The sequence below is a fragment of the Xyrauchen texanus genome, chromosome 49 (genome assembly GCF_025860055.1).
Source record: "Xyrauchen texanus isolate HMW12.3.18 chromosome 49, RBS_HiC_50CHRs, whole genome shotgun sequence".
In the NCBI taxonomy this organism is placed as follows: Eukaryota; Metazoa; Chordata; class Actinopteri; order Cypriniformes; family Catostomidae; genus Xyrauchen; species Xyrauchen texanus.
The window spans coordinates 18,455,931-18,472,962 of record NC_068324.1 but is presented as its reverse complement, the minus strand read 5'-3'; the positions used below and the strand labels follow the sequence as shown (position 1 = coordinate 18,472,962).

General features: G+C 39.0%; 1 protein-coding gene across 1 annotated transcript; it reads right to left on the bottom strand.

Moving 5' to 3' along the window:
• Positions 1-9,163: 9,163 nt before the first annotated feature.
• LOC127640480 (insulin-like growth factor II) lies at positions 9,164-16,616 on the bottom strand. Its single transcript, XM_052123078.1, has 4 exons — positions 16,442-16,616; positions 15,314-15,464; positions 12,808-12,983; positions 9,164-12,066 (listed from the first exon to the last, which is right to left on the bottom strand). The coding sequence occupies exons 1-4, from the start codon at positions 16,508-16,510 to the stop codon at positions 11,830-11,832; spliced, it is 633 nt and encodes a 210-aa protein (XP_051979038.1). The 5' UTR covers positions 16,511-16,616; the 3' UTR covers positions 9,164-11,829.
• Positions 16,617-17,032: the final 416 nt, after the last annotated feature.

The following is a 17,032-nucleotide window of genomic DNA, read 5'->3' as shown; positions in this document are numbered from 1 at the left end:
GCGCATATTTCTAAGCATGTTTACATGCACAATCTTACACCGATTATGCTTAATATTAGCTGGCAACATGTGTGGTTATGTAAAAGCCTCAAAGAGTTTGCATAAAAAAACTATTAGTAAACATAGATTTTTGCCCTGATTTAACATTGCATGTAAACAGCTTTACCAGAGTTTTTAGCGGTGTTCATTTTCACACCATTTTTGTCTTATGACGAAAATCTTCTTTAAATTCAGTCAATATTTCATCATGTAATATACTCATGTAATAGCATTTCTATCGGGAAGACACACAGGCTTGAGTGAAGTTTGAGATGCCATTTATTTGATAGATGTAAAACGGAAGGTGATGTCTCTGTCTTTGGCGTAGGCCCCCGTCCGGCAGTCCGAGGGAGTTGTACCCGGAACTGTCCTGCCGGAGATAGGAGGCAGGGGCGAGGAGCCTACCCCCTTGCGGGACAGGGCTCAACTGGTGGTGGTGGGGAGGTGGAGGTTGCAGTGTTAGCACACCGAAACAGCAATGTGATAGATTGTGAGCGGACTTATAAAGCATTGCCTTACATGCGATTGGCTAGGAGTTACCCAGCTAATGATGTGATGATGTACACCTGCTGGTCTTCCCGCTAGAACTACGCTCCACTTCCATATAATTTTAGTCAACAAAAATAAAGTTTTTTATTTGATAATGTGCAAAATTACAAAAACATGTATCAAACTGTAACAGACCATATTTTAACCAAATATTCAAATATTTTGAAATATGTACTTCAATTTATTTAAAAAAGGGGGAGAAAGGGCATTCCACTACATTTTCCTTGCAACAGGAACAAGCTTATCCAATGTGTGAAAGTGTTGTGTGCATACTGTTTACATTTTGATGGGAAAAGCAGAGAATTATTGGATGATTTCAAATCTTATGTAAATGCAAATTTTGTATGTTGTCTGTTTTTTTTTTTAATAAGCTGATTTTTATCAGCAGTATATAGGTGTGCATGTAAACACTCTTACTTTTTTTTTATTTAAACAGGTTTCCTAAACACTCTCCCTGCCTTCCATTGACCCTATGTTGCTGTGTCGGGTTGGTCGGGATACTCAATGGTATCACTCTATAGAGTGAACATTTTCAGTGAAACTTCAGGCTTGTCTGCATATGAAGCTGGGATAGGAGAAAGGATTTCAACATGGAAAAAAAACACAGGCATACTCATTTTGTTTTGAAGTTACAGGGCTTAAAATGTACTGTATAACAGGAATGACCCATAGTGAGGTTGGACCAGTTCCCTATATGATCCGAAACAGTCGCTAATGAATACATGTGGACAGGCTCAACCCTCATTTCTGTGAGCCGGAGGCAGGGGCACACAAGTCCTGCGCGCTGATAAGACTTGGCCAAAGTGCACGCTCTTAGAAGCGTTACTTGTGGTTGGTCGGACGCACGGGATGTATTGGAGCCGCGGCCAACTATTGAAAGCAGATTGGCAGTGGCTGACAGGTTGTGGCCTAGCCAAAAATGCTAACGCCATTTTTCTTGGGTAGAACGTGGCCAGGCATTCCTCTCCGAGTTCCTCTAATTGATCTAGTGTCCAAAGAAGCAAAAGGGGTCACTTCAGAGTTATCCTTCAACTGAGCAACTCTTCAATCGGCCAATGTGTGGGTTTTTTTCTCTTTTCTTTTTTCCAAAAGGCCTGATTTCATAACTAAATCAGTTTCACTTCACATCCCAGCCAAAAGCTGTGTTTGTTATAGCAGAAGCTCCACATAAAGGCGAGATTGTATTTCTTCACTGCTCCACAAAGTGATTTAATTGTCAAGTCTTAATCAACCAGTATTGTGAGTAGGGCTTCCTAATTATGTAACCATAGTTTCTGACTTGTAAACAATAGATGGACATTCTGAATTATGCTATGGGGCAAAATTATGGTTGAGAGCTATAGGGAGTGACATATGTTGGCAGAAGTGGATATGATGCTGTCTTTATGTTTACTGGGTTATGCCCTGAAATACAAAAAGTTCAACCTGATTGCAAATGCAAGCATCACTGTTACTATTACTCACACCTAGAGTTAGTGGCTTGTTGAAAACAGAAGTGTACTTTCATTTTTCTAAGTGGTCAGGCTTGAGATGATTTTCACCTATTGGACCAACAGCTGAACAAATCTCATAGACATTAAAAGAAGGAAGCAGAGTCATCTAAACTACAGAATATTATAGACTAGAGACTTGGGGGTGGGCTCTTTTGACATGGGCCTGTAAGCAACCAGCCACAACACCCTAGCAACCACATAATAATGTGCTAAGAACACTCAGAATATCCAGTATTTGCCACTACATAGCAACACCCTGGAAACTGCCACAACATTGTAGCAAACACTTAGTAACACCATAGCAACCACATTACAACATGCTAAAACCACCTAGAACAGCAAACAACTGCAGAGGAATGCCCTGGTAACCACATAATAACATGCTAGAAAAAACCTTGAACATTTGTAACTGCATAGCAATACCATAACAACCGTACACACCATCCTAGCAACCACTTAGTAACACCCAGGCAGCCACTTAATAACACCCCAGTAACCACAAAACAGCATGGTAATAATACCCAGATTACCTTACAAACCACATAGCAACACCCTGGCAACAGTACACATCACCCAGCAACCACCTGCAAACACCCTAGCAAACAGCATAACTTGTTAAAACACTCAGAATAACTTAGAAAATGCATAGCAATACACATGCAAACACACACCACCCCAGCAACCACCTAGTAACAACCTAGCAACTCCATACCAACATGCTAAAAACACACAGGATGCCTTAGTAACCACATAGCTATGCCCTGGGAAACACACACATTACTCCAGCAACCACCTATTGGTACTAACCAGAGATGTTCACAAGTCTTTCATCTGAAGTCCAAGTCAAGTCTTAAGTCTTTCGTCACGAGTCTGAGTCCAGTCTGAATGTATATATATATATATATATATGAGCTAAAATGCTATTTCTAGCAATTTTACAAAATTATATATTTTTTATATCAAGAAAATTTACGTTGGATCATATTTTCTTTTTTTCTAGTAGAACCTTTCATATTATGGCAAAATCATATTCTTGATAAAAATGTTTGTATTGTTTTCCTGTAAAAATATCAAAAAATCCTTAAAACAAGATCAATTTGATCTTGTTCAGCAAGAACGACAAGACAACATACAGAGAGGAGGTGCAGCGGCTAACGGACTGGTGTAGAGCTAACAACCTGTCTCTGAAAACCGCTCTCCGCTGAACATCGACGGCTCCTCTGTGGAGATCGTCAAGAGCACCAAATTCCTTGGTGTTCACCTAGCGGAGAACCTCACCTCACCAAGAAATATTTCTTCAAAGGCTGAAGAAAGCACATCTCCCACCCCCCATCCTCACTACACTCTATAGAGGGACTATTGAGAGCATCCTGAGCAGCTACATCACTGCCTGGTTTGGGACTTGCCCCATTTCGGACCGCAAAACCCTGCAGAGGATAGTGAGGACAGCTGAGAAGATCATCTGGGTCTCTCTTCCCTCCATCAAATACATTTACAAAAAACACTGCATCCGCAAAGCAACCAGCATTGTAGATGACCCCACACACCCCTCACACAAACTATTCACCCTCCTGCTGTCTGGCAATAGTTACCGAAGCATTCAAGTCCTCACGGCCAGACTGTGTAACACCTTCTTCCCCCAAGCCATCAGACTCCTCAATACTGAGGGACTGGACTGACACACACAAACACACCTGTACACCATCCAACTTTTGCACATGTCCACTTTTGCACTTTAATTCACTGTCACTTTACCTGGCTGCTACCTCAATAACTGCTATGTCCATAGAAAACTATTTCATAGTATGTTATGTTTACATTTGGCATTTTTAGAAAGTGTCATCTTTTTGCTCTACTCGATTACAAATGTGCACTGGTCGGCGCTGCACTGTCTCTAACTGTGCCTATTGTTCTGTTCCGTTTTGTAATTTATTGTACTGTCCCGTACTTTTTGCACACGTTTGCACGTGCACTTTATGTAGAAATGTTATTTAGTCTGTGTAGTCTCATGTGGTTCTGTGTTTGTCCTATGTTGTTTTATGTAGTACCATGGTCCTGGAGGAACATTGTCTCATTTCGTTGTGTACTGTACTAACTGTATATGTTTGAACGACAATGATTTATCTTGTTTTAGAAGCAAAACTGCATAAGATTTTTATTTATTTTTTCAGAGAATGTATTTTTAACATGAGTATTTTGTCTTACTGTACTGGCAGAGTTTTTATAGTCAAAACAAGTGAAAAAAATCGACAAGTGCTGAAGAAGTAATCCAAAGTATTTAGAATATGATACTGACATTGAGTAATCTAACGGAATACATCACAAATGACAGTTTACAGCATGTATTCTGTAATCTGTAGTGGAATACATTTCAAAAGTAACCCTCCCAACCCTGTATATATACAGTATATACAGCTCTGGCGGCATATAAAGTATACTACAAAAACATTGATAAAATGAAGCACTATATTGATGCATCATCATAATGAGTCATGTAGCTACACTGCTCAATATTTAGCTAGCAGTAAAATATTAGTTAGCTTTGTGTGTTAATTAAAGTGGCTGACCTTTGAGAATGTGTTCTTCCTGAAGTTTCTGCATCTGAGGGCACAATCAAATGTGAGAACACATGTCACAGCGGGTGCCATCACAGCGGGTGCCATCACAGACTCTTATCACATTTCGGGGTTTACGTGGAAATACATTATTGAATTATATGATAAGGGTCAGATCAATCATGACACATGGGTAAACGTGACGCAGATGTAATAAAACCATACAAATCAAACTAATTCTTTCTTGAAGATATTAATAATTAAGGTTAAAAGACTCGAGTCGTTTTTAAAATATTCACTAGTCCTTTGTGTCGTGTCGAGTCAAAATGCGACTCGACTCAGAGTCTCTAACTCGAGTCCCCATCTCTGGTATTAACACCACAGAACCCACATAAAGCATGTTAACAATGCTTAGAATACCTTAGCAACAGCATAGCAGTGCCACAGCAATTGCAGACATCACAACAGCAACCACCTAGTAACACCCTAACACCCAGAATATCTCAGCAACTGCACAGGCACAGCAATGCCCTGGCAACTACCCCCAACATTTTAGCAACCAAGTAGTTACAACCTAGCAACTGCACACACCACCCCAACAACCACCGTGAAACACCCTGGAAACCGCATTGCAACATGCTAAAAAAACACTCAAAATGTCTTAGCAACTACTGAGCAATGTCCCGGCAATGGCCAATTGCGTCTCGGTTGCTGTTATAACTTCCGTTTCCTGATGCAGGGAACAAGACGTTGTGTCGATGTAGTGACACTAGGGGTCGCTCTTGGGACCCCCAAACACCTCAGATCATTAAGAAAAGGCCAATGAGAATTGGCGAGTGGAATTTGCATGCCACTACCCCGGACATACGGGTATAAAAGTAGCTGGAATGCATCCACTCGTTCAGGTTTTGTGCTGAGGAGCCGAGAGAAGGTCTCGGACATTTCAGCGGGTAGTACAGTGTTGTGGCAAGAGGGACACAACATCTTGTTCCCTCCATCAGGGAACGGAGGTTACAATTGTAACCGAGACTTTCCCCTTCTGTCACTCACTCGATGTTGTGTCGATGTAGTGACACTAGGGGTCCCTATACAAAATGCCACAACAGCTGAACTGTGTTACGTGAACTGCCGATGCAACCGCTCCAAAACTGCTGGAATATTCTATGTCATTTTGTAATGCAAGTAGTGCGAGTAGTATGTTTACACTGAAAATGCAACAAAAAGAACTGTACTTTAAGTACCCGTATGATGCACTTTTTCAATCATCAAAACAGGAGTGTGGAAGGGGTGGCGTTACCTGGCTGTGTTGCTGGTCTGACAAAACAGTTGTAAATAATGAAGAATGTAGCAGCTAGTGAATCTTCTGTAAATACAGAACCTTGCATATGTAAGTTTAATGCTTTACCATCACACCACGCTGTGTGAATATGTACATTGTTTTAGATACTGTTGAACTGAGGTCCGCTAAACTAAAGCACTAAAGCTAGTGGCAACACATCACGTGCGACGTCACTTCATATCAGATGTTAAACGGTGAATGTAGTAACAAACTGTTAAGTGTTCCATTTGGGACTTTGAAAATTCATACACTACACAGTTAAGTGTATAGCATGTTTTGTAAGTGCATAGTGTATAATGTGCCATTTGGGACACAGCTTTAGTTCTGATGTTTCTAACACAAGTGAGTGCCGGAAACAGGTGTCGCAAAACTCTTATTCTTAATGGGGCCACGTCCAGTTTATGACTAGATTTAAATGACATAAAATTGCTCCACTAAACCCGAGTTGTTAGAATGATAACACACTTCACTTTCAGTCGTTAGCACGGTACAACACATACATTGTATTTATTTTCCTATGCTGGCAAAGAGAATTTCCACATGAATTATGGAAAAATATAGAAAATATATTTCCAGGGACTTGCACAGGTTCATCGAGTACACAGTACACTTGAATGACAGTTTACATTTTGAAATATTCATCCACGTTGTTAAGACACTGTTTTCTGATAGAAATCTATTGCAGGGAAATGGAATTTTATAGAAGCACTCTTGAATATTTAAACTGCCACACTGCACTTAATTAAACAAGCAGGTCAGCGTCTTGCAACATTTAACATTTTCTCTCGCCGTGTAATGCTATTCCAGTGTCTTCAGAGACTATACTAAGTGCTTTTATCATTATAGCATGTTACAGACACATGTACACACACACGCCTGGTCGCCTGCCACCATGCTTCACTAGTTGACCTGTCAAACTCTAGTGCTCTAAGGGTTAATGTGCAGCATTCTAATTTGACAGCTAAAAGGAATCTAAAAGGCTTCAAGGAAGCACTTGTACTCCTTAGTCAGCTGTTCTGGACAGTTAAAAGGCTGACCACAGAGTAGTGCCGCTCAAAAAGACGACGCAATTATAGGACCTAGAGCTGATTCATCTTAAAGGAATATTGCATATGAAATGACCAGCCACCTTACCTCAAAATGTTCATGTAGTTTAAAACTCTCAAAGTCATTTTTCAATCAACATAATAACATTTAAGGAATAGATTATCCATTTTTTTTTTTTTAAGTGCTTGAATATGGTGTCGATGTTGATAACATCAAACGTTACCCTTACAAATATCGAGAGCTCATGGTAAATTGGCCGAAAACTTGCCGTAAATTGGTTACTGATCATTTCAAATGAGCTTTGTGGCAAACTGTCCATTTTTGCCACTACCGGTGAAGAGCTGCAATCTTCTGGCAAACATATGTGGCAAATCACAAGCTCATTTGCATGTGAAAATAATGAGTGGCAAGTTTGTGGCTAGTTTGCCAGAACTCTCGATTTTTTGTAAAGTCATTGTTCATCCCGTCTCGTGACCAAAATCATGATGTTATGTTGCACGTTTGGCCATGAGATGCAATGAAAACCAGCAATGTTTGTTATTATTGACATAGCTGCCATATTTGATTGGTATATAGTGCATGACTCATATTGATACATTTTACTGTGGTTTTCTGGTGGGTTTTTTAACCTTTTTTACAAGACAGACCAGAGTCACTATTCACTTGTCATAATGGCAAATGATCCCTGTGAAGACAAAATGAAAATCACCTTTTGTGTTCTACGGAAGTAAATTGTCTAGATGGCAACCCATATTTTAGGAAAAGTCTTATGAGATTTCTATGCGACATTCTTAACAGCCTATTCACTCTTTTGTTTGATATGAAGCTTTACTCATATACCATCTGCAGCTGAAAGCTGTTCACACATTCACATTAGAAATGTCTCTAATCATCATGATTTTATCTGTAGTCTGCCTATTAACACTTTTATACACTCATTTTTGCAGTAGTATCAGTGTCATCTTTTGTTAAATTACAATTAATTAGTGTAATCTGTTCATATTATGGCCGCGTATAGTGTGTTAGTGCATTATCGGCATGAATGCAGAATGTAAACATTACAAATTACACATTATCTTCTGCATATGTATTACTTTAAATCATCATTGATTGGTTAAAAACAGCTTCTTTTACTGATCTAGTGTGAGATCTACTCATAGAATGAGGTATGAAGTCATTGATAACACATTTCAATGTCACAGTTAATGTTTTACATGTAGTCTTGAGCGTCCTCATATTTAAATGCTCCTCTAAACACATTCCACATCTGCATGGCCGGTTTCTGAATGTTCATAAACATCACACAGTTGCTCAGTTGTTTCACACTTCTTTTTGGCTCTGAGCGAAGAACGAAGAAGAACTTTGCTGTGAGTAAACCGGGGAATAAATTGTGATCAGTTGGTTTGGGTGAATAAATATCTACCCTTTAACATAATCAAACTGATGCATCATTCTTAAAAATTGTATGAAGTAGAAGGCTCTGATATCAGAAAATATTAACTGGATAGTTCACCCAAAATAAATGTAAATGTTGTACCAATCTGTATGGCTTTCTTTCATGGAACACAAAGGAAATGTTACAAATTGATGGTCTCAGTCAACATTCACTTTCAATGTTGGAAAGAAGATGCACAGAAGAAAGAATTTCAAACAAGTTTGGTACAACATAAGGGTGAGTAAATGCTAATAAAATGTTGATTTTGTGTGCACTTATCCATTTAATGTCAAATGTGAAAGGTTGATACTGGAGTGACGTGAAAATATGTAGATGTTATCAAGAATTTAGGCGTTAACACAGTTTACAACAAGAATAGACTGCATGTTTAATGACAGTGTTGTGCCCAAGTGTCGTGCTAAGAGTTTGCATGACTTAATTCGGATGATTTCGGAGTTGAACTCTAGCGTGCATAGCAAACTGCCTGCCGTGCGGCTACTCCCATGTCAATTACTCACAGTTTAGTCACATTTTTAGTGCATCTTGGCACACTTTTACCTTCAGCAGATCAGCCAGTGCAGAAAAGATTCTAAAAGCACCAAGGAAAATCTTTGTACTGTAGGCCTCAAACATACTAAATCATTTACAGTGCACATCAGCAAAAAAATAAAAATCCACACACACAGTTCCACACGACTAAAACATGTTTGATAAAATGTTTTTATTGATATTAAAAATGAAAGTACATGAATTGTGCATTTCGGACGTTCTAGCGTGCAGAGGCTAAATCAATTAAAATACACTCAGGCTGCGTGGGCTACCGATATCAAACTGTTGCCTGTGAAAGGCAAAGGATCCCTTAATTTTTGCACTTTTTTTGCACTGTTTACACAGAAATGTGTGTAACCAGTTTGAGAGAACTCAACAGTGAATGCAGTCCATGCTGGAATAACGTAATAAGTAATTGCAACCGACTCTGTAAATATGAGATGTTCAGATAATAAAAAATAACAATAATAAAAATCACGATAATTGCACTGCTTTGTCACAACTGAATAATCAGATAAATATTGGATTATCAAGGCAGAGGGGTTATACTGCAGGCTCTTAGACCTTCAAGGTACTAAGTTGGGATACGTGCAAGAAACGATATCGGCTTGTTGTCTTTAGTTCTTGGCTGAGAAACTACATGAAATGATATACCAGCCATGTATTAGGTTTGCAAGTTGTCCTACTTCTTGACAAATCAGTAGAGTCAACTTTAACCCAATGTCTCTTTGCTCAAATCCACTGATATTTCCTGAGAATTAAGGTGAATATTTGAAGTATGGTTTACTACGGTAGCCCTTCAACCACTGAGATGGAGATACAAGGAGGACTTGAAAAAACACCCCTACCGAAAGGAAATAAGAGGACTTAGGGCATGTAAGATGATATCATAATTGATCTTTGTGATATCATAATGGATTGGTGTCGGAATTACTCAGCAACAAGAGGGAAAAAATGAACCAAGGACAACACCTCTATCATCCTGCAAGCTCCTCTGAACCCCCAAAACATGGCTATCTCTTGTACCATACTTCTGAGAAGCCAAAAATAATTATACAATAAAGAAAATGGCTTAAACTGTAGTGGCTTGAGGACAATCATAGTTTATAAACACCGGCTGTCTCCAGATCCTTGTGATAAAAGTTAAACCCAAGTTGTTTTTGTTTTGGGTTTTTTAACAGAAATCCATTTGGCAGATTAAAGAAAAAGTCATGCGGGAGGGAGCGAGAGTTTTCCGAGTATGTGCCTATTTTTGTATTACAACATGCCTTAGCGATCCAGGCTACAGCTGCTGTTAAAATACTGATTTTAAAATAGCTCTGTGGTGAACCAAACGGAAGAAATTTTTTTTTGGTACAAAGCATCTACAAAAAGCATTTACATGTAAAATGGGAAACAAAAGAGAGCATATATAAAATAAAATCCATTAGTTGAGCATCAGTGCTATGTATATTACTGTATTTGGACCAATTTTTATATATTTATATATATATATATATATAATTTTATAACAAAATAAATAATGCCTTTATACAGTGCCCATATTTGTACTTAAACAAACAAAAAGCTTGGCGGCTCATTACGCAAGATACAGCTCAGACTAAAAGAATATTACATGATGTCCCTGGAAACTAATTATAATATATATTCATATTTATTCCATATAATATATTTATATATATTCAAGTATTTGTTTTCAGGCAAAAGCATGTGAATACTACTGATAAACGTTAAAAATATATGTTAGTTGACATTATTGCGTTTTTCCCTTTGAATTGATATTTGTGCCTTTCTTTCAAAACTGAAGAAAAAAAAAACGCTACAAAAACACAAAGCCTATTTTGCAACAACGAGAATGTCATGGTACCAGAAACGTAACTATTTGTTCTCTTTTTTCCTTTACGCATTTTCACGAAAAAGAACATAGAAAATACAAACATCCCACATTTTTAAGGTCATAATGTCCCTCAGTGCAAAGCAGGGGTTCTGTGCAGCCACGGTAGATGTCCAGGCATTTGAACATGTTCCCTTCAGCGCCCCCACACTGCTCCTTTCTTTAATTGCAAATGGTAGCACCGGGACCAAAGGCATACATTGTGTCTTGCGTCTCAACAAATGACACATCTGCATGCAGTGTTATCCCACTCAGCCAATTTGCTCTTGCTTTCTTTTTCAAAAGTCACACTTTCCTTAAAACTGAAAGTTTAATAATTTTTCAGAGGAAAAAAAACATGCTTTTGAACCATTTCTCCTTTGAGTCCATTCCCAAAGCTTGCACCATGACATTTTTTGAGCTACATGTTCATAGTCCATAAAAAAATAGTGCCTTTTTTATTTACTCAACAAGAACTTTGACGTAATCCGTGGCGATGTGCAAATCGCAGACTCTTCTCTGCGTTTCATTTGTGATTACAAGGTGCTGGAACAGGAATCTAAATTTACAACAATTCCTTACAGTGTGGATGTCCCTTTATAGTTAGAGGTGCAAACTAATATGTAAAAGGACTAAAAGAGTGGTACTTTAGTCTCGGGAGATTGCAGTGGAATGGGTTCTTTCGTGCTAGCTGTTCCTCATGTTCCAATGTCCACCATACTGGCAAAACGTTCCGCAATGGCATTGCCGCATACATTTTTCCCTCTCGTTTATGATGTGCCTTTTTGTTGGTGAATGAAACAGCGAGAAAAGAGACTGGAAGAGCATGTGAGCACGTCTGGTAGGGAAGGAAGGAGGGTTGATGAAGACTGCCACAGAAATGACATCAGAGACAAAAAGCTTTTATCCCTAAGTCTTTTTTTATCAACTCTGTGCAAATTATCCCGGGTTCACTTGTGGCTGACATAGTTTTCTGTCGGAAGGTGGATGGGCGGCAGTTTGCTGGACAGCGTGATAAGAGGTCTATAGTGGTGGAGTTGCTCCTGGGCCTTGATCCTCTCCGCCTGCCGCCTAAACTTCTTTGCTCGCAGGATGGCTGGGACGCCCCTCCGTAGCCTCTGGGCGGCCTTTCGCTGCCACACATCATATTTGGAATATCTTACGGTCACGTGTTTTCTTGGGACCTCCTGTTGTAATGACAAAAATAACGTTAGAAGATGTCTCCAGAGACAAGTGGAATTCTTTCAGACACTTTCAGAATGAAGATTCTTTCTATTGCGTCATCAAAAACATTGCCACTTGTTTCCTTAGTGGATCTCAAAATAGGGTCAACTCAAGTTCAATATTGGTTAACCAAGACTAAAATTTTGAGGTAACAATTTTAATGATTTTGTAGCCATTTTGCCAAAGGTCCATCCATTTAGAGAATAATGGCTGATCTTAAACCACTGAGGCAATACTGAGAACCACTTAAAATTCTCTTATCCCAACTGCAACTTCTATAACATATCCAGTTTAATTGGCTATCGACACAACGCTTTAACTGGCAAAACAACTAAACTCATCAAAAACGGAAAGGACTTCAGAATGGACAATGACCAGGAAGGACATAAAGACATCGTCCCCTTCATCCCCAATGTCCAATAACCCAGGCCTTTTTCTGAGAGACTTTGTCCACAAATCCAAGTTTGTGATGAAAAATTACAACCTATAGATGACCTCTCATTGAATCATATCATTTTCCACTTGGTCAGCAGTTTTGTGCAAATACTTGCTTACAAGATACAGTGTCCTTACACTTGTTCACTGTTTTCTTTAAACCCACATGCCAGGTTGCATGAGTTCAGCAGAAACTGCACAAGATGTTCAAGATGGTGAGTTGTGATAAGCCACAAGAGAGTTGTTTTGTTTTCCCACGGTCAACATACCTGTTTTAATGCTGGCATCGCAGGCATCACCTGTAGCGAAGTGCTGGACACATCTCTCTCTGACTTGGCAGGTTTAGCGCAGTATTGTTGAAGCAGCTGTAGGTTACAACTGCTAAAACAACACTCCTCCACAATCCCACGCCTGTTTTGGGATGGTTTCGACCTGGTTGGTTGATCTGCAGGCATAAAAATAAACACCATCAGTTAATGTACAACATGGAGAAAGGCAGTTTAAACCATCCTAAGATGGTATGCTGGCCATAGCTGTCCTCTAGGTTTGTCTGTTAACTGGTTTAAAAGGGGTCTTGACACTTTTTAGCTGTTCAGGCTGGGAGAACAGCTGGCTGTCCAGCTAAAACAGCTGAGCACCAGCTTGACCAAGCTGGGAGACTGCCTTAAACCAGTTAACACCAGTTTGGCAGGCTGGAAGACAAGCAGTTTTTTTTTTTTTTGAGGGGGGGGTTCAGTATGGGTAGTACAAAACAATATATTGCTCTGCTCACATGTCAGACAAAACAAAAGAGCAAACTAAGGTTAGTTCAAAGAGTTGCCATCAAACTTGCAAATACATTCAACAAACAAACAAACAACCCAGACAGCACACATATATCTCTGAGATGTCTGTTTAAAAGTCTTTCATCTGGATCGCATTCTAATTAATGTCTTCTAAACATCTTTAAAAAAGCTCATTTACAAACATTCTAAATCATAAACGTCTCAAAGACATCTGCTGAATGAAAAAACTTCTTCCAAATGTAAACACACAACAAACAGACGTCTGAGTGATGTACGTGTGCTATCGGGCAGAGATAATCGAAAAGTCAACAAAAAATCTCAGGCAAAGAGTTGAAAGGAAAAAGCCTTTGCTTCTATTTGGATGAGTAAATTATAAAAATGGTGGCTATGCTTTGACCTTGTCCTTTGCCAGCTCAGCAAATATAAAGAGAGCATGAACGGTGGAAAGAGGGAGGGGAGGAAGAACAGACTTGGCATGAATGATACAGGATACAGGACACAGGAATGGGGGGAGGGGGTTGTTGACAGGGAAAATGAAGGAACAGTTGATTTTCAGTCAAATATTATGTGAATGATTCATGCTTCTCACAGTTGCATTAATCTGACAAGGTACTTCTTGGATGTACGATGGGAAACATGGAACAGGAATGGATTTGGTGTGTGTGGGGGGGTGCTGGCTTAAATTGGATAATGATCTTTCTGGGCAGTTAGGCTGCTGTGGCCAAAAAACCAAAAAGGCCTAGTCTGTTTGTCAGTGCTGGCAGGAGAATGACGACAAATATTTAAAAAGTTGTGGTTGACCCCCTTTGTGCATGCAAGCTGTCTACAATCGATCACCAGTCGTATCAACATGCAATGCTACAATTTATATTGTACAATATGTAAACATTGCATTGGAATAGTGTGAAAATATTGGTTAGTATCTGTTACACTAAGCTATTAATGATGCTGTCTCAATCCATCCAGCCATGTAAGATGACCAACAACTTTTTTTTTCAATTGAGTGTAGCCTAGGAACACTTCTGGAGAGGTGAATAGAATGGGTGCCACTTGGGTACTATTATTTTCCCTGGTGGAATGTGCAAGTAAACAACCAGGTCATTGTGGCTCATTTAGCATCCCTTTCATATGCGATCACAGATATTGCAAGAGAATGTGCCCAGTCATCACATTTTTTCAGGACTTTGCACGTAAAGCTGGCCATTGGCGACATCATACGTGCATTAGAGCAATAGGCAGTGGACATCGCAGTAGAGCAGCTCATACGTGGCATCAATTTATAGGTGAAACCAAATGGCTAATTCCAAATGGGTTCCCTCTGGAATTTCCTATAGGTGTTTAGAATGGGGGTTTTCCAATTTAACCGTAAAACACGTTTATGGTAAACATTACTTGAGGATACTTGGACGTTTTGTTCTACAACCTAAATTACTCCTAGTCATACATCTAATGTGAATTTTTAAGCTGCTGTGTTTTAAAAATATATGTTACTAGATGAGTTGCTAGATAAGGACTATAAATACCACATGCATGTAAGTGAACATGCCTGAAGAAATGGCTTCAAATATCCACGTTTGATGTTTTTAAGTCATTTATAGAACAAAACGAACAAATATATCTTCAAGTAATGTTTGTCACCACGCTTATTTTAGTCATAAATCCCAAACAGCGCTTATAGAAACCCATAGGAATATCTAGAGCAGAGACAACCCATAGTTTGAAATAATTTGAAAATTCTCTTCCAGGTTTTTGAACAACAACCTGAACAGACCTTCTTCAGGGGAGCGCCATTTTTGAACGGGAATGAAAACGAGGCTGCGAGAGGTTGTACAAGTACAAATACAACCCGAGATTGTAAATATATCGCTCACAGCCTCGTTTTCATTCCCGTCAAAAATGAAATGCCCCTGCTCTAAAATAACATTATGAATCAGATTAAAGCTAATCTGCAAATGCATTGGAAAACACGGAGTTGCGTAAATGTACATACTGAAATAGAAGCCTGTGCCGTCACACACGAACTGTAGCGCGTCCACCAGCTCTCCGCCACATAACGTCTCTGCTGAAGCGACCTCAAAGGCGTATAGGGTCAAAAACAGTATGCATATGGGCATCCTTATGGACCAGTACATCTGTACGATCTGGAGAGAAAACATGAATTTTAGTTTAAAGACAACGACATATGATGCTGCTTAAACCTAAGATAAAGTCTAACTTCACAGATCGGAACATGTCTGTAGGCTGTTATTAATACATTCAAGGCGTTGAATTAATCAGTGCAATACTTCAAACACTCTAGGACTGACAAGTACATGTATGGTTATTGACTTTTCCATTATCTGCACAAAAACAGTATGCAAATGCAGTATGTAGGCTACAGTAGGACGAATGCATAGCCTATATGACATAGGTGCATAACATGCATTTTAGTTAATTGACTCAAAAACACTTTTTGTAATTATGCATCTCGTTTTAATCTAAAGATAATGCTAAAGTCTATACATCTGCTAATCTATTGTCATGAGCATCGTCTTGGTTTCCTAAATGCATTGAATTCACAAATGCTTTCCTTCGAACGATGAAGAATAATGCATTCATGCATTGACTTTTTCATTATCTGCTTAACGCTAAAGGAGGAATTGCTTATACAAGCCGAAAATTGCTTTTATTTTCTCCTTTCAGCTCTTATAAAATGCCCAACAAGTTGCAAGACTGCTCAATAATCCGCTATCTCATTACTCACAACTCAGCATTCAGGTTCCATGAAAACCCGCTAGTTTAAAGTGCTGTCGCCACCTCGCGCAAATTCTCTTCTGCGCGCGTGTCAAGAATGAAGTGTCAAATGTAAATAATAATAATAATAATGCTCCGTTGTATTACTGCACTTTAACTGGCCGTGCAAAAGTAAACTGCATGTTGTTGGTTTATATTAATTGCTCCGTTTCAATCATGTTCATTTCTATTTGTTAAAAAAATTATATTCTATGTCTGACTTTCGCATTTTTCTGCTTAAAGAGAAGTTATGCATGACTTAATGCATTATATCATGTCCAGAGTTTTCCAAGTTTTGCTAAAGATTGTTAAAGCATTCGAAGAGATTTTTCTCTCTTGTTTTTACCTTATTTATGAACCTGTCTGTTCTTAAGCAGGTGTGGCAAACAGAGTGATGTTTAAGTTGGTCCTCCATGACAGTTGCTGTAATGTTAAAAATGCCGTGCTGTTGTATTTGGTTGAGAAATTGCAGGTCGGTTTAGTTTCCCCAGTTGTGTTAGGATGTTGTGTGGAGCTGTCCCAAAAATAAGGCGACAGGCAAAAGTTCTCTGAGAGAAGTATTATATACCCAAACCCGCCCCTTACACCCCCCTCCTGCTGCCCCCTCTAGTGCGCATGTCAATAAGCAGAGGTGAAGTGCTCAGTGAATCACCAGCAGTAACCTGGCCAAGTGTCCTGGTAGTGTTTGATAAAGAACTTTATTGTAAACAGAACAGAAGTGTTCAAGATCACAACATGATCAAAAGATCAACGCAATAAAAATGTTTAACGGGGATTTGTGATATGACATTGTTGCATCTTACATTTATATTTCTATAATTCAGCATTCTGGATGTTTGGAAAATTTGGATGAAAACTTTGAACGAAATAAAATCTAGCAGTAAAATTCGCAAGGACACATTTGTGCTCAGGTGAATAAGATTTGTGTGTGTGTGTG

Coding starts and splice junctions, on each gene's coding strand:
- LOC127640480 (XM_052123078.1), bottom strand. CDS start 16,510: ATGGAGGACCAACTTAAACATCACTCTGTTTGCCACACCTGCTTAAGA. Junction 15,465..16,441: donor CAGACAGGTTCATAAATAAG/GTAAAAACAAGA, acceptor TTTTCTCTCCAG/ATCGTACAGATGTACTGGTC. Junction 12,984..15,313: donor CGGCACAGGCTTCTATTTCA/GTATGTACATTT, acceptor TTATGCCTGCAG/ATCAACCAACCAGGTCGAAA.